A 24,466-nucleotide genomic window follows, 5' to 3' on the forward strand; every position below is an offset into this window, starting at 1 on the left:
GAGTCTAGTGTGTCAATTAAGTCTGCCCAGTGGTGAGCTAATGCTTGGAGGGTAATTGGAAGTTGTTTAGGTGAACAGGTGGTGGGAGAGTGGGTTCCATGAAGAGGGAGCAGTGATTTCAAAGACCTGGACGTGACTGAGAGCCTGGCGTGCTTGAGAAACTGAAACTTGCCCCGTAGGCCTGAGCTCAGTAGCGGTGCGTGCACGTGTGTGTGCACGTGTGCGTGCACGTGTGTGCACATCCGTGCATATGCACAGATAGCAAGTCTACAGAGAACAGCGGAGGCAAGTTCTTGAGTGGCCATGCGAGCGTATGATTGAGTTCCGCCTCATTTTCTGCCTCCACTTGCTATTATCCCTTTCTCTTTTGTTCTATTCTTTCCCCTCCCCTTCCCCCCACCTTTTGTCTTCATTCAGTTTGAGAAGACTGATGAGATCATCAAAGCCACGGTGGGACGCATACTGTTCAACACAGGATCTGGCACATAGTAAGCGCCGCGGAAATGTTTGCTGTCTGCGGAGATGAGCTGATTCCGAGTGAGGAACCGAGATGTAAGTAGGGCCACAAGTACTCCAATTCCTGCAAAGGGTAGAGTGGAGGCTCAAAGCAGAGTCCCCCAGAAAGAACTGTAACCTTGACTGTAGCCTTCAAGTAACAGTCAAGGAGATGCAACTCAGAACCCTTATCAAAGGAACTCTCATTTAATCGCCAACAGCCTCCAACCCTTCAGCTACCCCAGATGCTAAATACCTCATCTTAAGTGACTTTTCCCTCCCCACACTACCTCTGAGAGGCTGAATTTGGAGGCTTGACTTGGCCACTTTCTACTTCTCCAGCTTTTGCATCAGCGATCTGGCACCGAGGCGGGCAATGTTTTAAGAAGGGAGAGGGGGTTGTGTCATCTGTGCTGGGCAAAGCTAGGAGGGCTCAACATTGACACACACGCACAAATCTCACTCGGTTTATACAGATGGGCAGCTTCCCGTCTCCCCTGAGCTCCCTGGAGCAGGGCACACGGTCCGCCCACCCGTGAACTCTTCTTCCTCGAACAAGAGCAGCTGGTTCTCTTACCTACGGATGTCGTCTTTCTTTTCTTTTCTAAGACTGTTATTCAGTTTTGAGACCACTTTACTCTTTTTTATAAGAACTGGTTGGAGGCCTCCAACTCCTCCCATTTCTGAATATCCAAGCAAAAGAAAAACTAATGATACTACTTCAAAGACTTTTTTTTTTTAAAGCAATCAGTCAGAAATCATCTTCAAAGAAGCCACTCTTTCCCAAAGTACTCATTGATAGTGACAATTTCACTTGTGGTTTCAGCATGAGTCTTTAAAGGTGTATGAAACATTAGTGGGGTAAGGGGATACTTAAAGATTAATCTCTCTCACCTACCCCGCAGTTCTTTAATTTTTATAGCATGGCATCCCCTTTCTTCTCTTATGAGCTCAAAGCATTATTCACAACGTGTTAATGGGATACGGTCTCCTTATTTCCAGGAATAAGTATAACTGATTTGAAATCCTAATCCGTAAGTACATTATCTCCTTTGATTTTTATGAAGGCGGCTGAATATTATTACAGTGCCTTGTCGGTCCTTTTTCAGACACCAGCAAAGATCCTTATGGGAACCACAAAGTTCATGAAGCCTGGAGGGAATGGCCCTACCTGTGTCAAGAAATGCAATCCATCCACTGGGAGATGAAATCCAATTCCCAAAGTTTTGATGATCACAAGGATATTCAGTAAATTTTCCCTGAGAAATAATCAGAATTCTGAGGTCATAAACTTTGATTACTTTTCTCAGTGTTTGTGCCTACATAAATAAATACAATGGAATTCTTTTAGGATGTGATAATTGGCATATAAGACTAAATTCCCATTTTATAGATTCGGTATATTTAAGGGTTTGTGTGTGTGTGTGTGGACAAAGTTTTATGTGTCAGTGGGTGTGTTTTTACCTGTAGTAAACATAAATGTGGATACTGAAGAGCTCTCTTGTGATTGGATACAAAAAGTATTTTGAAACATTTTAAATTGGACTTCAAGTATGTAGTTCTAAATACAACTGCGATTTCCATAAAATCTTGGATAAAATTTAGTCACCTCAAGGGTGACTTTTCTTTTTAACTTAGAATACTAATGACAATTCTTGTTGCAGAAACTTACCTCTTCAAAACCTTGTGAATAATTTGTAGGTGATTGGAATTGAGCCACTGAACACCACCGACAACCAATACCGTCTGGCCTGTGTTCTCCAGGGGACGGGATCTGAAATCCAGAAAGGAAAACAACACATATTGCCTTGAAACAGATGGTCAACATTTTCTCAGCAGTGCCTCACATTTCATTGAACCACATCTAGCATCCTGATGATCGGACCTCCTTGTCATTTCCAACTCATTTTCAGCCATATTACTTGGGATTTAAGCTTTTCAGCACATTTGATACACAGGGAACAATTATGACCACCAGTAAAACATTGGTCCATTGTGGCATTGTGCCGTCCATAATAGTTCCATTGTACCTTTGCAAGAGATGTTCGAGTGCTTTCTCAAATGTTGGTCTCAACGAAGGGCTTATCCAGAACTGTGGATAGTAGGAATAACTGATCAAAGTCTTTCCACCATTGACGTTGTGATAGAATTTCGTGCCATGCACCTTCTGCCATTCCTGCAGGGTTTCATTTAGTCTTTCGATCAGATAGTACATTATTCCTCTGTTGGTTGAATCTCCAATGAAAAGAATCTATGAATTAAAGAAAAGTATTTGCTTTCAAATCTGGAAGTTTACATGGTATGACAGACAATACGAAGGAAGTCATTGGTTGAATGCTCGTAAAGCCACAAGTCTAATTCTTTGAAGGAAAGCCCTTTCAGCTGTTAGAAATGACATTCATCATATTCTCCCCCAAACCTGTTCATTTTCCTCTCTTCCATATTCCTCATAATGCTATCAGCCACTGATCTGCTCACTCATGTTTAAAGCTCTTTGCTTTATGTTATCTTCAGTTTCTCCACCTCCCTTAGGCAGTTTGCTTTCCCATCTAACGAGCTTAACGGATTTTTTTGATTCAAATAGGCATGAGGTATTTTGGTGCTATAAGAATATGTAGAGAGTTTTCCAACCTCTTCATTTCATAGATGAGAAAACTGGGAATCCAGAGGTTAGACAGCTCAATAGAAGTCATGCTATTGAGAAAAGAGCCACAGGACTGGAGCCTGAGTCTCTGAACAGCCGTCTATGTCCCAGGGAGCAGACCCCAGCACCATTTGTCCTGGAAGACTCCTACCATCACCTCCTTCACAGCACCGCCCCTCCAAAGCAGCTCTGCCTCAGGCTCCTATCACCTCAAAGCTGTGGGAATGGCTGCCCTTGAATTCATGCTATACACACAGCATTACTGGGATAAATTTCCCAATGCCTACTTCTGGTCTTCTCACGTTCATGCTCAAAAACCTTATTGGCTCTTCATTTTCCATAGAATCAAGCCCATGTGACTGGGTTCAGCCAACATTTGCAGAATTCTTATTGCATATCAGATTCTGCTAGGTGGAGATTTCACACAGGGCACTCACTTCTAATCATAATTGTGAGGTTTGAGTCATTATTTCCATTTCACAGTTGAGGAATTTGAGGCTCAAAGAGATTGAGGTCATAAATCTAGTAAATGGGGAACACAGGACTCAAACCTAGGCCCTTTGACTCCAAGTGCAGCGTCAATGGCCCCATCCTCTCAATGCTTCCCCTCGTGTAAGCAGGTCAGATTCCTACTTTTTTGCTGAACATGATTTGCACTCCACAACATCTGGTTTCCGTTTCCCTTGTGCTAATCCCCCTGCCTCACAAGCTCCTCCCTTGGCAACCCCACCTGTGTAAACGCTACACAATCTCCAGACCCCAAAGAAACAAACGTCTCTCCCAGTGGGTCTTGTCCAATGCCCCGGCTTGTCCAATGACCTTCTCTGTCCTCTGTGATTTCATTACATTTTTAATTTCCATTACAGATTTTATCAAAGACTACATGACATTGTGGCTCTTTGTGTCTGTGTCTTTTTTCTTATATCACATCAAGAAATATTTGAGGTCAGAGTCGGGGTTAATTTCTAAATTCTAATTTCCCCCATACCACCATGCATACACTTTAAAAATATTTATTGAACTGAAAGTCAAAGGGACTTTTGTTAGAGACAATCCTTTTTAATGTCGTTTATTTCATCCTTCAGTTTTCTCTCTCAGTGTTGCGTTTCTCCTTCTGTTAGTCATGCACCTGTTCTTCTCTGATTTTAACAGCAGTCATTGTTGTCATTTCTTAGGACTGCCGGATTTGTCCATGCACAGCAAAGTGAGTGAGAATCTGTAAATTTCATTCTTTCCATGGTAAGTGTATTCAGTTAGCTGTGTGAAGAAATCCCCAAGCATCTCCGATTTGCCCTCAGATCAAACACCAGAAGCATCCTCAAGCTAAACTGAATAATTTAAGATGTCAAGGCCCCAGTCACTGATCCTCTCAGTCAAGTTCCATCTGGGGTGATAACATTCCAGTATGATAAAATAATTTGTGAAATCACTTGAAATTCTTCTTACTGGATTTAACCTGTATAACAATTTGTTTTTCTCATCTAGATTTCTGATTTTTAAAAGGGAAGCTTGAATAATCTGGAAAGCTCTTAATTTCAGATACTAGTAATTACCCAGCTCCCTTTGTATCAGTTTGCTGGGGCTGCCATGACAGAGGACCACAGACTGGGTGGCTTATGCAACAGAAATTCATTTTTTCACGATTCTGGGGTCCATAATCAAGGTATTTGCATGGTTGATCTCTTCTGAGGGCCTCTCTTCTTGTCTTGTAGATGGCCACCTTCCCTCTGTGGTCTTCACATGGAATTTCCTCTATGTGCATCTGTGTCCTAATCTCTTTCTTGTGAGGACACCAGTCTCACTGGATTAGAGCCCACCCATAAGACCTGATTTCACCTTCATTACATCTTTAAAGGCCCTACCTGCACAGACAGTCTCATTCTGACGTATTGGGAGTTAGGACCTCAACTTGTGAATTTGGATGGGTGAGAACACATTTCAGCTCTTAACACCGGTAAAAGACCTTTAAGATCAGCTGCTTTTTTTTTTTTTTTTAAGATTTTATTTATTTATTTGACAGAGACAGCCAGCGAGAGAGGGAACACAAGCAGGGGGAGTGGAAGAGGGAGAGCACACTCCTAACGGAGGAGCCTGATGTGGGGCTCGATCCCAGAATGCTGGGATCACGCCCTGAGCCGAAGGCAGACGCTCAACGACTGCGCCACCCAGGCGCCCCTAAGATCAGCTTTTAAACTGAACTGTCACTACGGGTTTTCCGACAGTTTCCTTTCATTATGGTGCGGAGAGGCAATCCCTCCTAGGGTATCTCTGGGCAGCCAGTAAGATCGTTGGGAGTCTGTACTGTGGTCTACAGGGAGAGATACAGGGGGTTAGGAAAATCAAAGTAGCTGCATGTTACTGAGAGAACATTTCAAGATATTTGGTCTTTTCTGTGGGGTTATACAAAGATGCAGCCCACAAAAAATGTCAGAGGCAAAAAGAGCTACGTGTCAAAATTCCCAGGTACAGTTATTTATTAACTAGACAATCTTAGACAAATTATGACTGCTCCAAAGTTTCCTCCTCTTATGTAAAATGGGGGAGAACAACAGCACCACCTTAGAGAACATCAGTGCGATTTTCACACCCGCTCCTGGCACATAGGAAGCTCCCCACGTGAGCTGGCATGCAGGCACGGGAAAGGCAAGTCGTGCTTGTGAAGGCGCCCAGTGGGCTCTGCAGTGCATTGCCAGGCACTTTAAATTCATTAGCTTGTTGAGAGGAAACGTCAGGGAATACGGGGGGGGTGTCTCAGTCACAGCTCTTGCCCTGTGAGCCTGCTGCAGATCCCCAGCAGGACTCTCAGGGCTGCTGGTGACACTGGAGCTCTGGATGGAGAACCGGAAGAGAGGTCACCACCCTGAGCAAACCAACACTGGCAGAACCCCCCTCGCCTCTCCATCCCTGACTAGAGACCAATAAGAGCTGTGCGGATGGGAGAAGAAAGCCTCACCACCAACATTTGCAAAACGAGTGCTAAACTGCAAATAACTAGATAGCATTTTTCAAGAGTAGTGGACATGACTCTGGGAAGAATATTGCTTAAAGAATTGTTTTCTCCCAGTGCCTTTCTATTCTAATGAAAAAGAGAGATGATAAATTATAACTAAAATGAAAATGCAGTTGTGATTTTAAGACAGCCTGTTCTGTAGGGAAAGCACTTTTTATAAGAGGTTGATTGGTATTCCTAACTAAAAGATTTCTAACTTCAAAAGATCAGTTCTTTTAAGTGCACATACGCAATTTAAAAACAACATCAGGAAATAGAGTGATTTTTTTTTTTCCCCCAGTCACATGGCTAATCTTCAATCTTTGTATCTTTTAGATCATTGAATTTGGGGAATTTTCAAAAAAGAAACTCATAGATAATTTGTTTTAAAGGTCGACTTTAAAAGGCCTAAATTTCCATAACAGATATCCATAACTGGCCATACAACTTGTAAAGGATTCTTCTGTCCCGTGAATATCATTGCCCTACACTAGCGTGCACAGGTGCCGGCTGGCATAGGCAATTAACAGAAAAAAAATGTGATCATTAATACAACTAACCAGCAAGCAATTATAAAACTGCCAGTGTCAGTGATAAAACATCAAAATAGCTAGCTTTCCCCCCTATCAAAATAACAAAGATTTTAAAAGCTCCTACAATCTCATGAGCTCAGGTAAATGAACCCTCTCGTATATGACTGCGTAAGCACCACTAGGGAGAGGTTTTATCTTTTCTTTTCAACTGTTGAATCCCAAGTTCCAGAATAGTGCCTGGCATAGGAGTCAGTTCTCATGTGTTAAATGGATGAATGGAAAGTTAGCTGTTGTGTGTATAAATTGGCAAATTTTAAGGAATTCCACCCTCTAGGAAATATTTACGGATGTCTATTACAATATATTTTAAAAGCAAAATACATTGGAAGCAGTACAAATGCCTACCAGATCCCTTATATTAAGGTATAATCATCCACTTGAATGCTTTTCATCTTTTAACAGTGATACTGTAATACAGATACACTGTGATGGAGAAGATTTCAGTTAACTTTTATAAAAAGCTCACTGCAATCAGAGTATAAGTAATGATGGCATGTTTGTGAAAGTAAAGCGTGTGGATGTGTAGAAAGGGTCACGGAAATTTACCCGTGGTTATTTTGAAGGGGAGGATATGATAGTTTATTCTGTTTTCCAAAATGAACATATATTGGCTTTTTATGACAATGATGATAATAATAATAATAATAATAATAATAATAATAATAATAATAAACCCCACAAAAGCAGCAGGGGTGGCAGCAATAACAGTAAGTCCATTTTGTTTAAAAATATTTTGAAAATTCACATCAAAATAATCAGCTTAAACAAATTTTATTTCTACTTTTGTGAAACAATGGCTTACGTGTCGGTTCAATAAACCCATCACGGGAATCATGGGAATCCTATTTCAGATTCCAGTGGCAACTTTATTCCAAAGACTAAACGGCATTTTCCCACGCAGCACCTCTTCTGGTCCTTCGGTGCAAGAGGGGGGCCTGCCTCCCTCTGGAGAGGAGCAGAAGCTTCTGTGCCTGGAAATGTCCTGAGAGGCTGGACCTCAGCTCATCAGTGGGAGACTAGAGGACCTAGAATCTCATGCTCCCAGGCTCTATAAAAGCTTGGGGCTTATTTAAAAATCACCTTATTAAAAACACATAAAATGGTTTAATGATCTTTGTTTCCATTTCTTAATGTTATACAGTCCCTGTATTAGGTGGGGTAGGCTACGTGCTATAACAAACAGAGCTCCAAAAAGTATAACGGCCTAAACACAATGCAAGTTTTTTCTCCCTCAGGAAAACAGTCCAGGTGATTCCAGGCAGGTGTACGTGTGGGGTGGGGCCAGGGTCCCTGGATGATTAGACCATGCCTACTTCAATGATGGCTGCAAAGAGCTTTGCAGGCATTGATATGCAGCTGAGGGAAGGAGTGAGGTTGCCCGTGGGCCCACCTTGGCAGCTGGGCACATCACTGCTGCTCACACGCTCCACTCTGTCATATGGCGGCACCTAATTTCAAGGGAGACTGAGAAATGTAGTCAAGCTACATTTGCCAGGAAGAGGAAGAAATGAGTCTGATGAACACTTAGCTAGCCTTTACACATTCTCCTACATGCTGTCTTTCTGGGGAAAAAACTAAAATCTAAATTCAGATTTTTCCACATGTGAATTAATAAAAGTATGAAACATATGAAAGGCTAAATTTATAATCCACACAATGCATAAAAAGACTTTGAGGAAAAATCAGCCCCTGAGACAAATAATAACAAGAGGTATTGTTAGTATTAAGACTAGTGTTAGTAGTAGTGAAAATGCAACCAAGATTGGGAATTTTTGACTGAAAAATCAAATAAAATGATTTTCATTCCATTCGTTATGAAGGAACTAACAATGGTGATACTTAAACATGCAAATATTGTATTCTATTACCTCCTCTCTGCAGAGTCGTCAAAAGCAACAATGACACAACTAGCAAAGCAAGTTGTAAAGAAATGAAAAGAGAAGTATTGGTGGCTATCTGGGTTGAGTCAATATAAAGACAGTAAAATGTCTGGAGCTCGTTAGTCCCTCAGATTCTCCTGATCTGTTGAGGCTGAAAAAGAATTGGGTATATGTAGAGTCAATAGGCCAGGAAAAAAACCCTTGATTTTAAGTAAGTTCCTCCCTTCCTTCTTTCCTTCCTTCCTTCCTTCCTTCCTTCCTTCCTTCCTTCCTTCCTTCCTTCCTTCCTCTATTTCCTTTTGCATAGGATCTATCTGCAGTATTCACAGAAATAGGGAAATTTCTTCAGAACCAACAAAATGCATGTAGATGCAAGACAGGACTCAGCCCAGCTAACAGGAACCCACTGAAACCTTCCAGGAAGGGAAGTTATATAGGCATGCCGTAGAAGCTACTTGTCCATTAATTCAGGCAACCCCTGCTTACCGGAGGGCTCTCTCATAGGTAAATAAGGAAATGACAGTGAAGTGAAGGGGCTTTTACTCATTACCTCTAGTCCAGGGCCAACCATAGCCCATCTATTTAGAAAGCTCCACAGTGATTCTGATGAGCCTTGTGATTGAGCACCACTGCCTTAATAAGATAAATGTTCATTTCTAAATGAAGCAAGGGGTCATTCAGTCCTAATAGGAAGCTAAGACTGATCAGATGGCTAATGATATTTAGGGCATGATGAAAATCTAGCTCAGCAAAGCATCTCTGTGAAATATAATATGGTTACATTGGATGTTTTCCAATGATGTATTTTGATTAAATTGGCTATAGATAACCAACCAAATTGCTCTTTGGGGTCAAGAACAAATGTGAATTGCCATTTAGGCAAATCACCTTCAAATACATGAAATTTGGCAAAAAGGGGAAACAAACAACTAAACTCTATCACCTAGACATAGATCTTCTAGCTGTGTGGAACAAAATTATTTAACCATATTGCCATTCCCTCTGGACTGTGGGCGTTATGGATAAGCCATCCTTTCCTGGTGAGAAGTGAGGTGATTTCCCTCCTGTTTATTCTTCCCTTTATATTGAAACTGACCAAGACACTACTTAACTTGTAAACATTACTTAAAGATGTAAGTTACATTTCCTGTTTTAACAGCTGAGTTTAAGTACTTCCAGGAAATACTGCCTTATTATATTTTCCTTTTTTCTTTTTAAAGATTTTATTCATTTATTTGACAGAGAGAGAGAGGGAACACAAGCAGGGGGAGTGGGAGAGGAAGAAGCAGGCTCCCAGCGGAGAAGCCTGATGTGGGGCTCGATCCCAGAATGCTGGGATCACGCCCTGAGCCCAAGGCAGACGCTTAACGACTGCGCCACCCAGGCGCCCCTATATTTTCCTTTCTTAATTGCACTTTTCTCTCCCATACTGTTTTAAATTCTGTGCTATGTGTTCAACTGACAAACAAAATAAGCGTTTGCTAAATTCAGTTTGGCCAGGCTCCTAAATTTTTTCCATTGTAAATTTGATTATCATATTTCTAAACTATATCCTATAGATTTTGCACTGTGATTACAAAGTAATGCTCTGATAAATTTTTGTGGATGTTCCATTCGGAGCTTATTAAGAGATGGGTATCTATTTAGAGAAATGTGTGAGAGTATAATTGAAAACATAGCTTGTATTTTTCAACTGATTTTGCTTTGACTCACCAGTTACACAATACAAAACCTATACAACTCATACTTGGATAAGTTGAAATAACTCATACTTGGATAAGTTCAGAGTTTAAAAGGAGCCCCGCATTTACTTGCCCTCGTACACAAACAAGTGTGACATGGCAGTGGGATACAAATGCTTTGAGGGGAAATCTTGTTGCATGTTTCCTCCAGTGACCAGCCTCCTGTTTGTATCACTGTAGCAAAGGCAAATGACTGAGTCTAGAAAGTAACAGCATTGTTCACATGCCACTAAGCACAGTGGGGTTCCTGGTCAAAGCTACTGGAAACTTGAACCCCATTTTAAGTCTCAACTGATTGGTGCCTTGTTCGTTCCCCGCAAGTGGGCATGTATTTCCAAGTAGAGCCTTGTATTCATCAGTGTAAAACAGTAGTAAAAAGATGTAAAAGGTCATAACAACAACATAAGGAAAGTCCGTTGAGGGAAATGACCACTTGGAGATTCTAAAAGAGGCACAATGCTAGAAGACCACACTTTCCAATCATTCTCACCAGCCCAGTCAAATTCTATTGCATTTAAATCTGATTCTTTGGAGAAAGATAATTCCATTTAATGCATCCCCCAAAGCTGAAGCTTGCCTTGATTAGGATTTAAAATCAAGTTCTGCTTTTTGTGACACAGCATTTGCACCGCCTATTTGTGGCAGCAGTGAAGCTTGGCTTCTCACCGTAAAAAATCTGAGTTTTACATATTATTCAACAGTCTTCAGGTTAGTAAGGCTACTATACCGTTAGAATTTGCCTGTTTGGGTTTAATCCCACTTTTACATAATCCAAAAAGCATAAATTGCAACACCGAAAAATGAGAAAGTTGGACTCTGCTCTTGCACTCCTGATTAGTTCCTGCCCATCATGTGTGCCCTCCACTACGAGGGAAACCCAAGAAGGCACCAGGCTTGAGAAATAGGACTCTCCCCGCAGATTCTCTTGGGGGGAAAATGAAGATCCCTCTTTTTTCCCCAGTGCAATGGAACCATTTCAAAGTAACGTGTTTGGTAGCTCGCCTGTAACTACCAGCACTGGCCTGCGTAGGCACTTTCAGCAACTTTCCAGAACCTAAGTCCAGGATGTCAGCCTCTAGCTGGTCTCTACGTTTGCAACACACTATATTGTAACAATTGCTTTTCTCATGTGTCTCCTTCTACTAGACTTTTGGCTTTTTGGAGGATCGTGTTTGTATGGCCCCAGGACAGATTCTTAGCTCAACAAAAGCTAGATGAGTGAATGAGCCGTGGAATATCACGGAAGTTATAAAAAGTCTTGTGAGCTTCCCTTGAAGTGATCAGCTAGCTAGAGAACATGTTAGGGATAACAGATATTCCACGGTTTCTGATGTGGGGCCGCAGAGTTAAGCTGATGGAGCCAGTGAATAAACAATCACTTTGTCTGATGGGATCAGAACTGCAGCGCGGGCTTGCTGACTGCCCGGCCGAAGCTCCCACCGCTCCATGACCCTGCCATCCTTATGGGAAGTAAATTTCCGTATAAAGTTGCTCAAATAATATGTTTCTCTTGAACGTCTGACATAGTAGAAAGTGAGTCCTCTCCCGAAATGTCAGTATATATGGTGTTTACATATTGCATGGAGCAGTGGGTGTTAAATGCAAATAATGAATCATGGAACACTACATCAAAACCTAAGGATGTACTGTATGGTGACTAACGTAACATAATAAAAATTATTATTAAAAAACAAAAAAACCCCAAATATTTATGTTATTTGTTTTTGATTATGAAAAATTCTAGGTAGGATGAGAGTTGTCTTCCTTTAGTAATTATAAAGTTTCAAAATACTTCTCATATTTATGTTTTTCTCATGGACAGTGAGAAATAAATCTACTGGGAAAACTTTTTGCTAACCTACTTCTATTCATAAATGGCATTTTCTTAAGATAAGTGCTATCTGATAGTCGTAATTGTGAACGTTTACTCAATTATGTCTGTGCTGTGTGGCATGTGTGTGTGTGTGTGTGTGTGTGTGTGCGCGCGCGCACCTGTCTGTATATTATCAGGTCCCATGATCGTAAATATAAGATTTCTTTCTCAGACTCTCTCTCCTTTGCATTTCCACTGCCTCTGCCCTAGGTCTGATTTATACAACCTTCTAAAATACAGAGTTTTAGATTAAGAAATGCTCACCCATGCAGATGAAAATTATACAGATATTTTAAAAGCTCTTTTCACCCCTCGCCAACCATGCTTTGCCCCCTGAGCTGGCTTCGTGGGCACGTGACCCAGGGAGCTGCCCAGAGTCCGTGCAGTGGGAGGGCCCTGCGCTTGCTTTCCCGCTCTGCTGTCGCCTTCTTGGAATTCTTAATCATTTTGAATACAGGGTCCTGCATTTTCATTTTGCCCAGGACCTTGCAAAATATGTAGCTGGTCCTGTCACCACACCACCCCTCTCCCGCTCCCCTTCACTTATGTAATCATTCTTGACTGTGTTACTTCCAGAATTTTCTGTGTATGTCGGCATGTTTGCATGTGTGTTTGCATTTTTCCGTTAGAGTCTCTGCCTCCCCAGCATCCATATCCTCCTCCCAGTAGGCAGTCTCCACACTGCTGTGGATGATTTTTCTAATTCTGGCCGTGTCGGTCCTCTGCTAAAAATGTACAGTGCTTCCCTGTTGTGTATAGAATACATTCCCAGTCTGGTAAACAAATCACTCTGTGGAACCATTGCCAGTGTGCTAGCGAACTGGAGTTCTGAGCATCAGAGTCTGAATGGTGCCTCCGGACCAAGAGACTCACTAAGATAAGCCCTCAGCGCTAAGCAGCCAGCCAGCTGCTCTCCACCAGGATCACGGAATCCGAACATACGGTGTGTTTTCAGACTTTGCAACATCCTCTCTGACAGTAGAAAAAAAGGGATCTTCCTTTTTCTTACCACGACTTTGTAGAGTTGATAATAATCAGCCTGGAAATTACTGAAGACTGTATTATTTGTGCCCCCCCCCCATTTATATGTTGAAACCCTTGAATGGTGGTATTAGGAAGTGGAACATCTGGAAGGTAATTAGGTTTAAATGAGGTATTGAGGGTGGGGCCTTCATGATAGGATTAGTGTCCTTAGAGGAAAAGGAGACTAAACTTGGAGACTAAACTTCTACCCTCTGTCCCGTGAGGACCTGTGAGGACGGCAGAAAGGCAGCCAGTGGAAGCTGGGAAGGACCTCTCACCAGAACCCAACCCTGCTGGCCTCCAGATCTCAGATTTCTCAGCCTGCAGAACTATGAGAAAAGAACATCTGTTGTGTAAGCCACCCAGTCTATGATATTTTAAGACAGATGAGGAAGAAGGCTTTTAACTTTTTATAAACTGATTAATCTACAGTATAGGATTAGATCATATAGGCTTCTTTTATTTTATAGATGAAGAAAGTGAGCTGAGGGAACAATATGTGTCATGTCAAAAGCCACAGAACTTAGTTATGAACTTAAATTAACATCTACTGCCTTTCAGGTTCATAGACTGTGACATCTTGGAATTTTCCTGAATGCTCTAAATTCTGAGGTCAGAACAGTATTCTGGAAGAGTTTAGAGATGTCTAACTATTATAGCAACAACTATGTTCATTGCTTCCAGTCCTGCATTTCTCAGATGTGGATGTTGGATTGCCCACACTGGTGGTTAAAAATGCCACAGGAGTAGCCACACATGCATGTGTGATCATGGGAGAATTATTCCATCTCCCTGAACTTTGATTTTCTTAAGTAGAAATCAGATACAAAAGCTACCTCACAGATTCGTGATTAGAAATAAAGACTTTAACCTTACTGCTTACTCAACAAATAGTTGTTGAGCGACTATTAGGAATCAAAAAGTTGTGCTAAGCAGTGAGATTATGTCAGTGATTCAAACACGTCCCTTGTCCTCAGGAAGCTTACAGTCTGGTCAGACTTAAGGTATGAGGACGTTAGGCGCACACGTACTTCCTTGCACAGAATCAATTCTCAGTTAATAATGCTGACGGTTCATACATTCCTAAATGTTTGCTTTCTTCTCTGTCCTTTTTAAAAGTAATACGGCTGCTTTATCTTCAGGGCTACTCCCGGTCATGAAAATTGGGGCATTTATATTGGAATCACCATGAAGAAGAATGTCCATCCTCCTGCCCTGCCCTTCACCCCCTGTCATTATTTTTAAATTATTTGCTAGTAGAGACTCTGAACACAGGCTGATCTGAAAAACTGGCTTACATGCATCCCAGTGCTGTTTCCCTTATGCGTTAACAGGACTTAAAAAAAATAAAATCAGGTTTTGAACTCAGTCTCGCCCCTATGTGAACGCTTACAGATGGTTTGTAAGGAAATGTCCATTTGATAAAAAGTACTTAGAAAATCTGGGTAAGAATTACTTACTTCATGTTAACCAAGCATCTCAGTCTATGTGGCCAGTTCACACGTCCAAGAGCTCGGCCGGGATCTACCTACTCAGAGCGCTCCTAGCAAGAAGACGCTGCATGTCCAACAAACCAGCTTAGAGGCCTCACTAAAGGAAAAGCAGCCTAGTGAGGTCCACGTGAGACCTGCCCAGGAACGTGAAAGAAGATGAGGAAGGTTAGCATGTCATGCACTCGGGAAGCTCTAGCAGAGGTGAGCCTTACATGCAGGGACATTTCATTGCTTGTGCAAGCGAGCTACAGATGTCTGCTGTAACCACAGGGCCTTGCTAGAGCTGCAGTTGACCAGGCCAGCTGCTCTGAACTGCCATCTGTCCGCTGATGTGGCCAGCTCTTACCGGTTTGTGCTGAGAAAACTCCAGCATGGAATTGGGTCAGCACAGGACAGGGCTTTAATATCCTCCATCTGTCCAGTAGACTTATTTGGAAATAATGGAGCATTCTGAGCAAGAACTGTTAAGGCTCTTCTAGGATAACATTTACCCATGATTATAAAAGCCAAATTGCATGCAGTTAGTTATCCTCTGCTGGATAAGAGAGCAGGAATCAGTCTAGTAAATACAACTGCATGGCTCTTGGTGCTGCAGGTGGCATAAATGAAAGGCTTCCCTCCACTGGATCCAGAACCTACCTTCCTTCCTCCCAGGCACTGCTGGAGTTGGGGCTTAGTTAGAACACCATATTGGCAGTCGTGGGGCTGCCAAGTTATTTCTCTCCAGTCACAGGTCCTGTTGTCTGAACAGCTAAGGCAAGGCACGATCCATTGGCCTGGAATAGACAGCGAAATCTTTGTTCAGATTCTACTAGTGAAATTGCAGTTCGTGAGTCACTACAGTGAGAAGACCACTCTTACCGTATGAGTCCATGGAGCGAGGCGTGGCCCCCTGCCAACCAGATAGACTTGCAACACGTAGAAATGTTCTGAAATAACACAGTCCATGCCGAAATCAAGTATGAGTCCTGCTCTGTGAAACTACATTCTTAACAAAAAACCAAGTGATTGGGTGCTACTTAATTATTACTTATTTTTAAATAATACACTGGCACTTAATAGGACCAAAGTAGATGGGAAGCCACTAATATTGGGGTGGTTGACCACAAATGTTCATTAAGCTAACACATGCTTAGGTTAGCAATCCACTAATAGATATATTCCCTGCTTTCAAGAGAGTCAAGGTATAAGAGAATTACTTTAATATTCCGATAACTTGTTATTTTGAAGACTAGGTATTGTTCCTTAACTTGATCAGTGAGCTTTTTGGTGTGAATCTCTTCAGCTCGTTCTAGCTCTGTTGTCTTCATTTCTTCAGCTGTGAGATGAGGCATGTACTGTTCTCACACGGTTGGTGGGAGGATTTCATGGGCTAATGCATGTAATGTATCTAGCACAATTACGATATCATATTTACCCTTGTTACCAGCAGACTTCAGGCACAAAGTAGGTCACAAGATTTAGTAAATGTTTATGAGATAAACGAATATTCTCAATGCATTTAAGATCTCTTCTATTTTATTGATAAAGTGATATGTATTCAAAACACTTCCGCTTTTAGTGTAAGTAGACATATTAATAATTTATTAGAAAAAAATCAAGAAATGATTTTTTTGCTTTTTGCCTTTTCCTTGTTCATCTTTTCAGAAATGGAGTTTGAACCAGCCCATTTGAATAGAGCATGGTTCCTTAGCCCCTTTGTGGAGACTACCCTGATGTCTCCAACAATCACATGCTCTACCCTAAAGGTCTTGCTTATGTTCCCACTAGATGTTTCTCTTCAAAATACTGAGGAGCTAAATATTCCTAGCTGCTTTTTGAGTTAGAAAGAAAAAAAAATTAACAACTTTATTCATTCTGGCTTTGCTTTGTGGTTCTGCTAACAAAAGTATCTGGTGTGACATTAATTTTAGTGGGAAGAATTCCTACTTTCAGGTGATGAATATGGTGTGTTAACATTTCGTGACCTCAGGGATGTCAGAATTGAGTGTTTGTGGAACAGTTAGAAATAATAAAATACAAAAGAAGATCTAGTTTATAGCTTACTAGTTGATCACAGAAAAGGAAAAAAAATTGTGGGTATATTAAGAGAGAACTGGGGGAAATAAAATAGTACTCTCTGGGAGGATTTTAACTTAATATGTTATTGAAATATCTACCCTACTAGATGTTAGGTGCTATTGGTGCTAAAATACAATAACTAAAAAAATAAATGAATAATATATCGTAGCACGTGTCAGATGCGGGTGGTATTCTGAGCACTTTAATATATTAATGTATGTAAGCCTGTTAACTTACAATGCTAAACCTCAAAAAATTTATCATCAGGTTACAATTTATACATGTAAAAGAGTTACCGCATAATAAAGGTAAGGCATAATTGAGTAAAAACATCTGTGCGGTGCCAAAAACTTCTGGGCTCTAGAGACAAACACAGCTGAGCTCTGCCTCCAGCTGGCTCTGTGGACCTCAACACTGTGCGTTAGAGTCACCCACAGCGCTTTTTAAAATCCCCGTGCTCAAACTGTATCCTGGACTGATTACGTCAGAACCACTGGGTATGGAACTCAGGCACCGGGATTTTTTAAGTGCTTGTCAGGTGATTCCAATATGCAGCCACGGTTGAGAAGCACTGTTTAACTTGGAAAAATTACTTAATATTCTCTCTAGGAGAAAAATATATATAGCACCTGCCATAGTGCCTGATAACCAGCAACTGGGGAACGTATTTTTCTCCCCCACCCCATCTTAAATAAGCTGTGGCAGTTCAGAATAAAGAAAGCACCGTGAGGGTCAGAGTCATCTGGAAGTTCCCATGGAGTGCATGAAATGTGATCGGGTCTTCTGGATAGATCAGATTTGGAGAGATGGAATGGGGTGTACTTTGGGGACCGTGACGAGGCAGCCCTAACAGCAGTGGGACTGAAGAAGTAAGCAGCCTCCACGAAAGATTACATATAGGAGAGGAAAAGAAGTCTGCTAGGTAAAAAGCATTTCCGAAGTTTCCAGATGTAGAGAAGAGCGGGGTTACTGTAAGACATGACAGAAAATTTAGGAGAGGTGCTGGCTGTTGAATGGTAAAATGAAGACTGTCCTCAAAACTGCTTGTTTCTCCATCCAATTCTCTTTTGTAATTTTTCTGTGGTTTTCATTCAGAATATATCTTGCTTCTAAGTCTAACGTTGCCCTGGAATATAGGGTTTGTGATCAATAACCACCTCCTGATATCTTCACATCTTCATAAAGATTTGTGGTCCGTGGGCATCCTTTCAAATGGAGTTGGAATGGTGCTTTGGATCTCCTGTCCGTCCTTCTCTTTAACAGAGGAGGTGAACTGAAGACCCAAGAATTAAAGGACAGAAATGGGATCATGCTGTTAATGACATGCTGGACCAGAACTGAGGTCTTGGAGTCACCAATTTGCTGATCCTTTTGTCATGTCAGGTCAGGTGAGCACAAAATCACCAGCTGAAAATGAAATACGGCCCAATGGTCTCTTTGGTGGCACTTACAGGAAAACAACAAATAAGTTATTTTAACAAATTTATCTTTATTTTGAAATGCTGAATTTACTTAGTGGGTTCATGTGTCGACAGATACTATGTTTTTTTTTTTAAAAAAGATTGTTAATTTTCTTTCTAATAAGATGGTGGTATGTTGGGGACATAACTGTGTTTCTGTTAATGAGATTGTATTTAGTACTATCTTGAAAGGCTCAGTTTTCATCAGATCCTTGAGTATTTCAGAGCACGTGCATCCTCTCCTCCAAACACTCTCCCCCTCTAACGTTGCTGACAGCTAATTTTGCACAAACTGGGGCCTTCTTTGGCCATTTGCTTCTAAAGCTTAAGAAGCAAGTGGCCAACTGCATGCATAAAAATCCAAATATGGGTACAATTAGTTTGTGGGCATAAAATCTCAAGCACATCAAAAGGACTCCTGATTGGGTCTCTGAAAACTTGGCCCCAATGGTTCATACTACTATATATTTATACAGTCATAACTCTTTGCATTTTTGTATTGGTTAAAAATGCCCCCCTTTTTTATTGTGATTTAGTAATACTGCTTGAAAAAGACATCTGTATAACATCTGCAGGACTGGAGTTTCTTGACATTTTAAATGATACCAGCTCTTAACTAAAATTGTCAAGAAGAGGGACATAAATTCTATGTTATATATTTAAACATTGAATGAATCAAAGCTGTGATTTCTGAAATAGAGTATGACATGTGTTTTAGGGAATGACATTCTGAGGAATAAAAATGGCTTTTGGGAGAAGTTATTTGGTTTATAATTATAGCTTTATATTTAATGCAAGTTAGAATTCAGCCATTTAAGTGAATCAGATTGGCTGACATAATGGAGAGAATAAATTCACCTTTGTGACTTAGGGCCATGGTGAGATGTAAAATCATATAGATAGCACTAATTCCTGACTCTATGTTATAAAATAAGGCAGTTTTCACTTAAGAAAAAAAATACATCATATTTTTAACATTAGACGTATTAAAGTATAAGTTGTCATATTTCCTTGTTACAAAGAAAAGATGATAATATCTTCTATTTACATATCATAAAATACATTTGGAGCTATTTTCCTTTATGGTAATTCTCATTAAAAAATCATTGTATAAATTTCTTCGTCAGATTAGAAGAATTATTTTTTCTTTCTTAAGCAAGAGATTTTATTCTTTGGCTGTGTCTCATAGTTAAATTATTTTCTAAATGCTAAAAAATCAACTTAAAAATTAAAAAAAAAACCCAGGCACTCAAAATTATATTAGCTAGCGTTATTGAGAAGACATGTAGACCATCATTTCATTGGCAAGGTGAAAAAATGGATCTGGTTTGCTAAATAACTGTAATGTGCTGTGAAAATAAGATTTTGGAACTAATCCATGACCATACAAGCTAAAGCCGGAGCACCTGAATCAACTTCCTTCCAATGTTGTCCACCATGACAACTTCTTTCAGCAGGAGGGAGTCCTACCATCAAGGAAGGAAATCTCTGGTAGCAAAAAAATCCATTCTTGAGAACTACTGTTCCAGGTCTCACTCATTCGTTTTGGATCTTTAGGTCTTTAGGACTGAACGGGTGGAGCAGTGAGCCCTGGTTGAATGCGCCCTGACTGCTCACAGTCTTCCATGGAAAGGAGGAGGACTTGGATCTTGGTTTTAGTTTAGCAACCATTCTAAAATCATATCTTAGACTTGAAAGATGAAAAAGGGACATTCTCTGCTCTGGAGAAACATACACTCTAGGGCAGTCATCAGCAATGCACCTTTGATCTATTAGTACACACACACTGTAGTGTATGTACCTATACTCCTGTATCTATGTATTATGTTCATTATAAGACAAAAATAAGAATGATCAGATAAAAATAAAGGTACAAATATTTTCATCTTCACTGGCTTCATCCTGTGGACCGTCCCATGCCACTCCCTCCCTTTGCTCCAATGCATCATTCCACTCTGAAGACTACTGATTAGTGAGAGAGAGAAACATGTAAACACTTGAAACATAATGAGGTAAGTGCTATGGTTGACATGTGCCCAAAGTATTTTGGGAGCACAGCAGAGAAGCCAATCTGGGGTGGGTTGGTAAGGAGAGGCTTCCTAGAGAGGAAAATACAGCATCGGAGAGTTGGGCCAAGATGGGAAGAAGACTTTCAGGAGCAGGGGATAGCATGGACAGGAGTGTGGAATCCTGCACCTGCACTGTGGGCCTGAAGTGAAACCAAGAGGCGAGGAGGAGCTGAGAGAGAGGGGGGGGCGGGGAGGGCCCGATTTTGAGGCCCAGTGCTGTCAGGCTAAGGGACATGGGCTTGACTGGGAAGTCAATTTGGGGATCTTTTCTCAAGAAGCCTAGATACTCAAGTTACCAGAAGTTCCCTGCTCGAGGGCAGCCTCTCCTGTTAAGGACCAGGCACGGAGATAGCTTCATGACAGGGCCCTGCATAAGTTACAGCAAATTTAATGAACAGAAAAAGATGCCACTTCCTGAGGAATCTCAGTACTGTATCTTCGACTTTTTGTTGAAGAACTTTTGACTTGGTTCAGTAGGAGGAATGGAATTAAGTTGTTTTATGATTCTCATAAAATGTCTTCTGATAAAAAAAAATCCTTAACTAGACACGTCGGTGTTTCCTTTGTATGTGAGAGTATATATCTCATTTAGCTGAGAATCGTAAACCATACCACCTGACACGCCATGATGGGTAAATCCCTCCCTATGCACCCACTGTCATTTATTATTTAGAACACATGGTCAAGAACGGGGATATGCCCACGTCTGTTAAGTGTGCATGCCAAATTGCAATTTGTACTGCCCATTTGTGAAACTCATTTCCCATTCAAGTTGTGGTGTGAAGTTCATGGCAAGGGTAGAAAAGCTCCTGAGTGTTTTCTTAGACTCTTTAGATGAAGGGAGAGTTGGGGTCATGAGGCCAGAGGGACAACCGGCAATCTCAGAGAAGACGCTTCCTGCTCCTCTTATCTCTTTGGAGGTATTTTTAGTCTCAGCTTTAGCCTGACCCCACTAGTCTCCGCTGACAGAACACCGGGGAAGGAGAGAAACAGGGAATGTGGACAGTGGCACAAAAGTGTCTCATTCCACGTCTGTTCTAGAATTAGGCAGGATTCAACACTAATTGCAATTTGACATTACGATTTTCCCACCTCTATTAATGCTCAGTATATGGGAGACAGTGATCATTCTCAAAGATTTTTTTTTAATTGAAGAAATGATTTAAAACTAGACTTATTCCCTTAAGCAGTTCTTTGGTTCACATCGTCAACAGATAATTATTTTGTACCTGCTCTGTAGAAATTATAGAGCAAAGTGAATTGATAGAGTATGAACAAGTCAGGCTCCTGTCCTCATGCAGCTGACAATCTGGGAAGACTGACCTCAAAGAATTAATTACATACTTAACATTTAAATGATTGTGGAAACGGTCATGGAAGAAAAGCACAGGGTGCTATGAAAATATACAATGAGGAAACAAATCAGGGGCTCAAGAAAGGCTTTCTGATACAGGCGACTTTTTGGCTGATATCTGTAGATGAATATGGATTAACCAGGCAAAGAGCAGAGGGTGAAGAAAAAAAGAATTCGGTGAATCAAAATATTTCACATATTAAAACAATGCATTCAGATTAATTATATGTGTTACCATTCATGCTAATGAAAAAGTCACATAATACCTTGATTTTTTTTGTATAAAGATAATTTAAATAAGTATACATTCATCTATATTAGAGGATTTTTTTGAGAGAAGTGATATCCAAATAGTCACCTGTTATGTCCCCAGACGGACAGATCTTTAGATTGGGCTGTGAAATGGCTTCCATGTAGTCAGAGGAAATAGGCTGTAACCCACAGGTTTCCTCTGGCTGAATCAGCAAACCACAGTCCTGCATTAAAAGGATAGAAATGTAATTAACCTGACCTATAGTAATAACATCTAAAAAAATAAGATTATTTTTTGTGCCAAATAACCTTTGCAGATAAAAGGGAGCAATTGTTTACTCTTCTTGTGGTATTGACTTATCAATAGTTGTTTGTGCGAGGGGTAACTACTTGCATTGAAAGAGGATATAAATTCTAATGAGAATTTAATCTTTATTTTGGCATGGATATTCATTACTGCATTAATACTGCCATTGGTATTATTGCTCTGCCATTTTTTAAAGAAATGGATGCAAGTTCTACCTTAAAAAATACACCTGTGTGTTGTTGACTCATTAAAAATGGACTGTAAGACAGTATGTCAAGTGAAAAAAACCATTAATGTGAAAAAATGGGAAATATTTGAGGAGAATGTTAACAGATGAATTTCACTTCAATGCACATTTATTAAGGACCCATGATATGCCAGACATGGAATCAAATACATATATTTTATTCAAAACATGTTCATATATTTATAAAAGTAGGTAACATCTCACTGCAGTGAATATCACTACAGAATCATGTTCTGTACTAAGCAATGCTTTCTCTAGTCCGACCCGTGCAGCAGAGTACAGCAGTTTGGCTCTCTTCATCTCTCTTCATCTCTCCTCTGCTCCCACAGGTCAGAGCACTCTCGTTTTCACTTAGCTTTCCCTCCCTCCCTCCCTTCTTCCTTTCCTTTTCTCCCTCCCCCCTCCGCTCCTTCCCCTCCCTCCCTCTCTTTCTCATGCTCACATGTGCTCTCTTTTTATCAAGGTGAAACTGATATATGACATTATGTAAGTTTCAACTGTAGAACATTACAACTCAACGTGTGTACAGACTACAGAGCAATCTCCTTACAAGGCATTGGCTCCTGTACCCGGCCTGTGTCCCTCCATCCTACCTCACCTGATTCCACCGCCTCCCTTCTTATCGGAAAGAATCACACTGTAGGGCGAGTAAAAATGCTATTACCTCCGCTGAGAATGCTTTCCCTCTAATTTTTCCTGGAGAGCATCTTTTTGTGTTCTAGGTCTCAGCAAGGCCTTCTTGAAACTCTGGTACGACCATGTATCCTCACTCTTGTCCACGTCGCCCCCACTTGTTTCCTTCATACCCTTCACCATATGGTGATAATTTGTTATTTGTGTCTTTTCCACTAGACTGAACATTCTATGAGAGCAAATTATTATTTCACTCACACATATACCTAGTCCCTACCATAAAGTAGGCAAATATTTATTGAATGAATAAAAGTTTGGATGTAATTGTTTCCCACTTCATATCATAAATTCTCAGTAATGGAGAGAAATAATTGGTTTGACCTCTTCTTCGCTCTGTAACCCTGTCTCTAATGAGCAATTTCTGGTCACCTTCCCTCACCCTCTCACATATCCTCACACCCAACTCAGATTTCCACATCTCATAAGAGAAGGACCAGGATATTAAGGAACAAAAGGAATGAGGGTGACGTACAGACTTCAGAAAATCGTGACTCCGTACACATATTTCCATTTTTAATTTCATAACTGAAGCTGGAACTTAAAATACTGATTAAAGATTAAGAATATGGTTTGTAGGGGCGCCTGGGTGGCACAGCGGTTAAGCGTCTGCCTTCGGCTCGGGGCGTGATCCCAGCGTTCTGGGATCGAGCCCCACATCAGGCTCCTCCGCTATGAGCCTGCTTCTTCCTCTCTCACTCCCCTTGCTTGTGCTCCCTCTCTCGCTGGCTGTCTCTATCTCTGTCGAATAAATAAATAAAATCTTTAAAAAAAAAAAAAAAGAATATGGTTTGTGTTAAAGTGTTCATTATAAAAAAGCAATTAAAATAACATAAAGTTAATAATGTTCTGAGGGGTGTTAGTCTGAATAAACACCTATGAACGGTGTGTGTGTGTGATCACTATGTCTTTATTTTTGGTGCAGGCTGGACCTTTTTTTAAGGCTAGAAAAAATGACATTAAGCATCTACAAGACTGCAAAAAATGTTTATATCAAACACGAGGAAGGGCAATGAGAAATAACATTATACACTAGTGAGTGGATTGCAAACGAGTTCAGCTACTTTTGGAAGGAAGTTTATACTAAAATAAAAAACTCACAGCCTCCATAGCCCTGAAGTCAGACTTCTCAGAGTCTACTCTAGAGAAACCCTCATGTAATGTATAAGGATAGATTTAAATGGACTAACGAACATGGAGAGATTTCCAAGACACATGATAAAGAAAAAAAAAAACCTAAAGAAATGCTTTGTGACAGAACAACTATGTCATATGGAACACACCATGAACGTGC

General features: G+C 40.7%; 1 protein-coding gene across 3 annotated transcripts in view; it reads right to left on the reverse strand.

The window, feature by feature from the left end:
* Positions 1-24,466, reverse strand: part of CPED1 (cadherin like and PC-esterase domain containing 1) — a 261,484-nt gene that overhangs the window by 17,588 nt on the left and 219,430 nt on the right. For 2 of the 3 annotated variants that reach the window (XM_087860862.1, XM_045792760.2), the window contains 5 exons: positions 22,035-22,152; positions 15,372-15,508; positions 2,526-2,746; positions 2,168-2,269; positions 1,667-1,754 (listed from right to left, as the gene is read on the reverse strand). In XM_087860862.1, the coding sequence (XP_087716988.1) occupies positions 1,667-1,754; positions 2,168-2,269; positions 2,526-2,746; positions 15,372-15,508; positions 22,035-22,152 (666 nt within the window). The remainder of the gene's footprint in view (positions 1-1,666; positions 1,755-2,167; positions 2,270-2,525; positions 2,747-15,371; positions 15,509-22,034; positions 22,153-24,466) is intronic. The other variant, XR_006778640.2, reaches the window with a different exon arrangement.

Source organism: Ursus americanus, chromosome 3, assembly GCF_024610735.1.
Source record: "Ursus americanus isolate L20-20 chromosome 3, mUrsAme1.1.p, whole genome shotgun sequence".
In the NCBI taxonomy this organism is placed as follows: Eukaryota; Metazoa; Chordata; class Mammalia; order Carnivora; family Ursidae; genus Ursus; species Ursus americanus.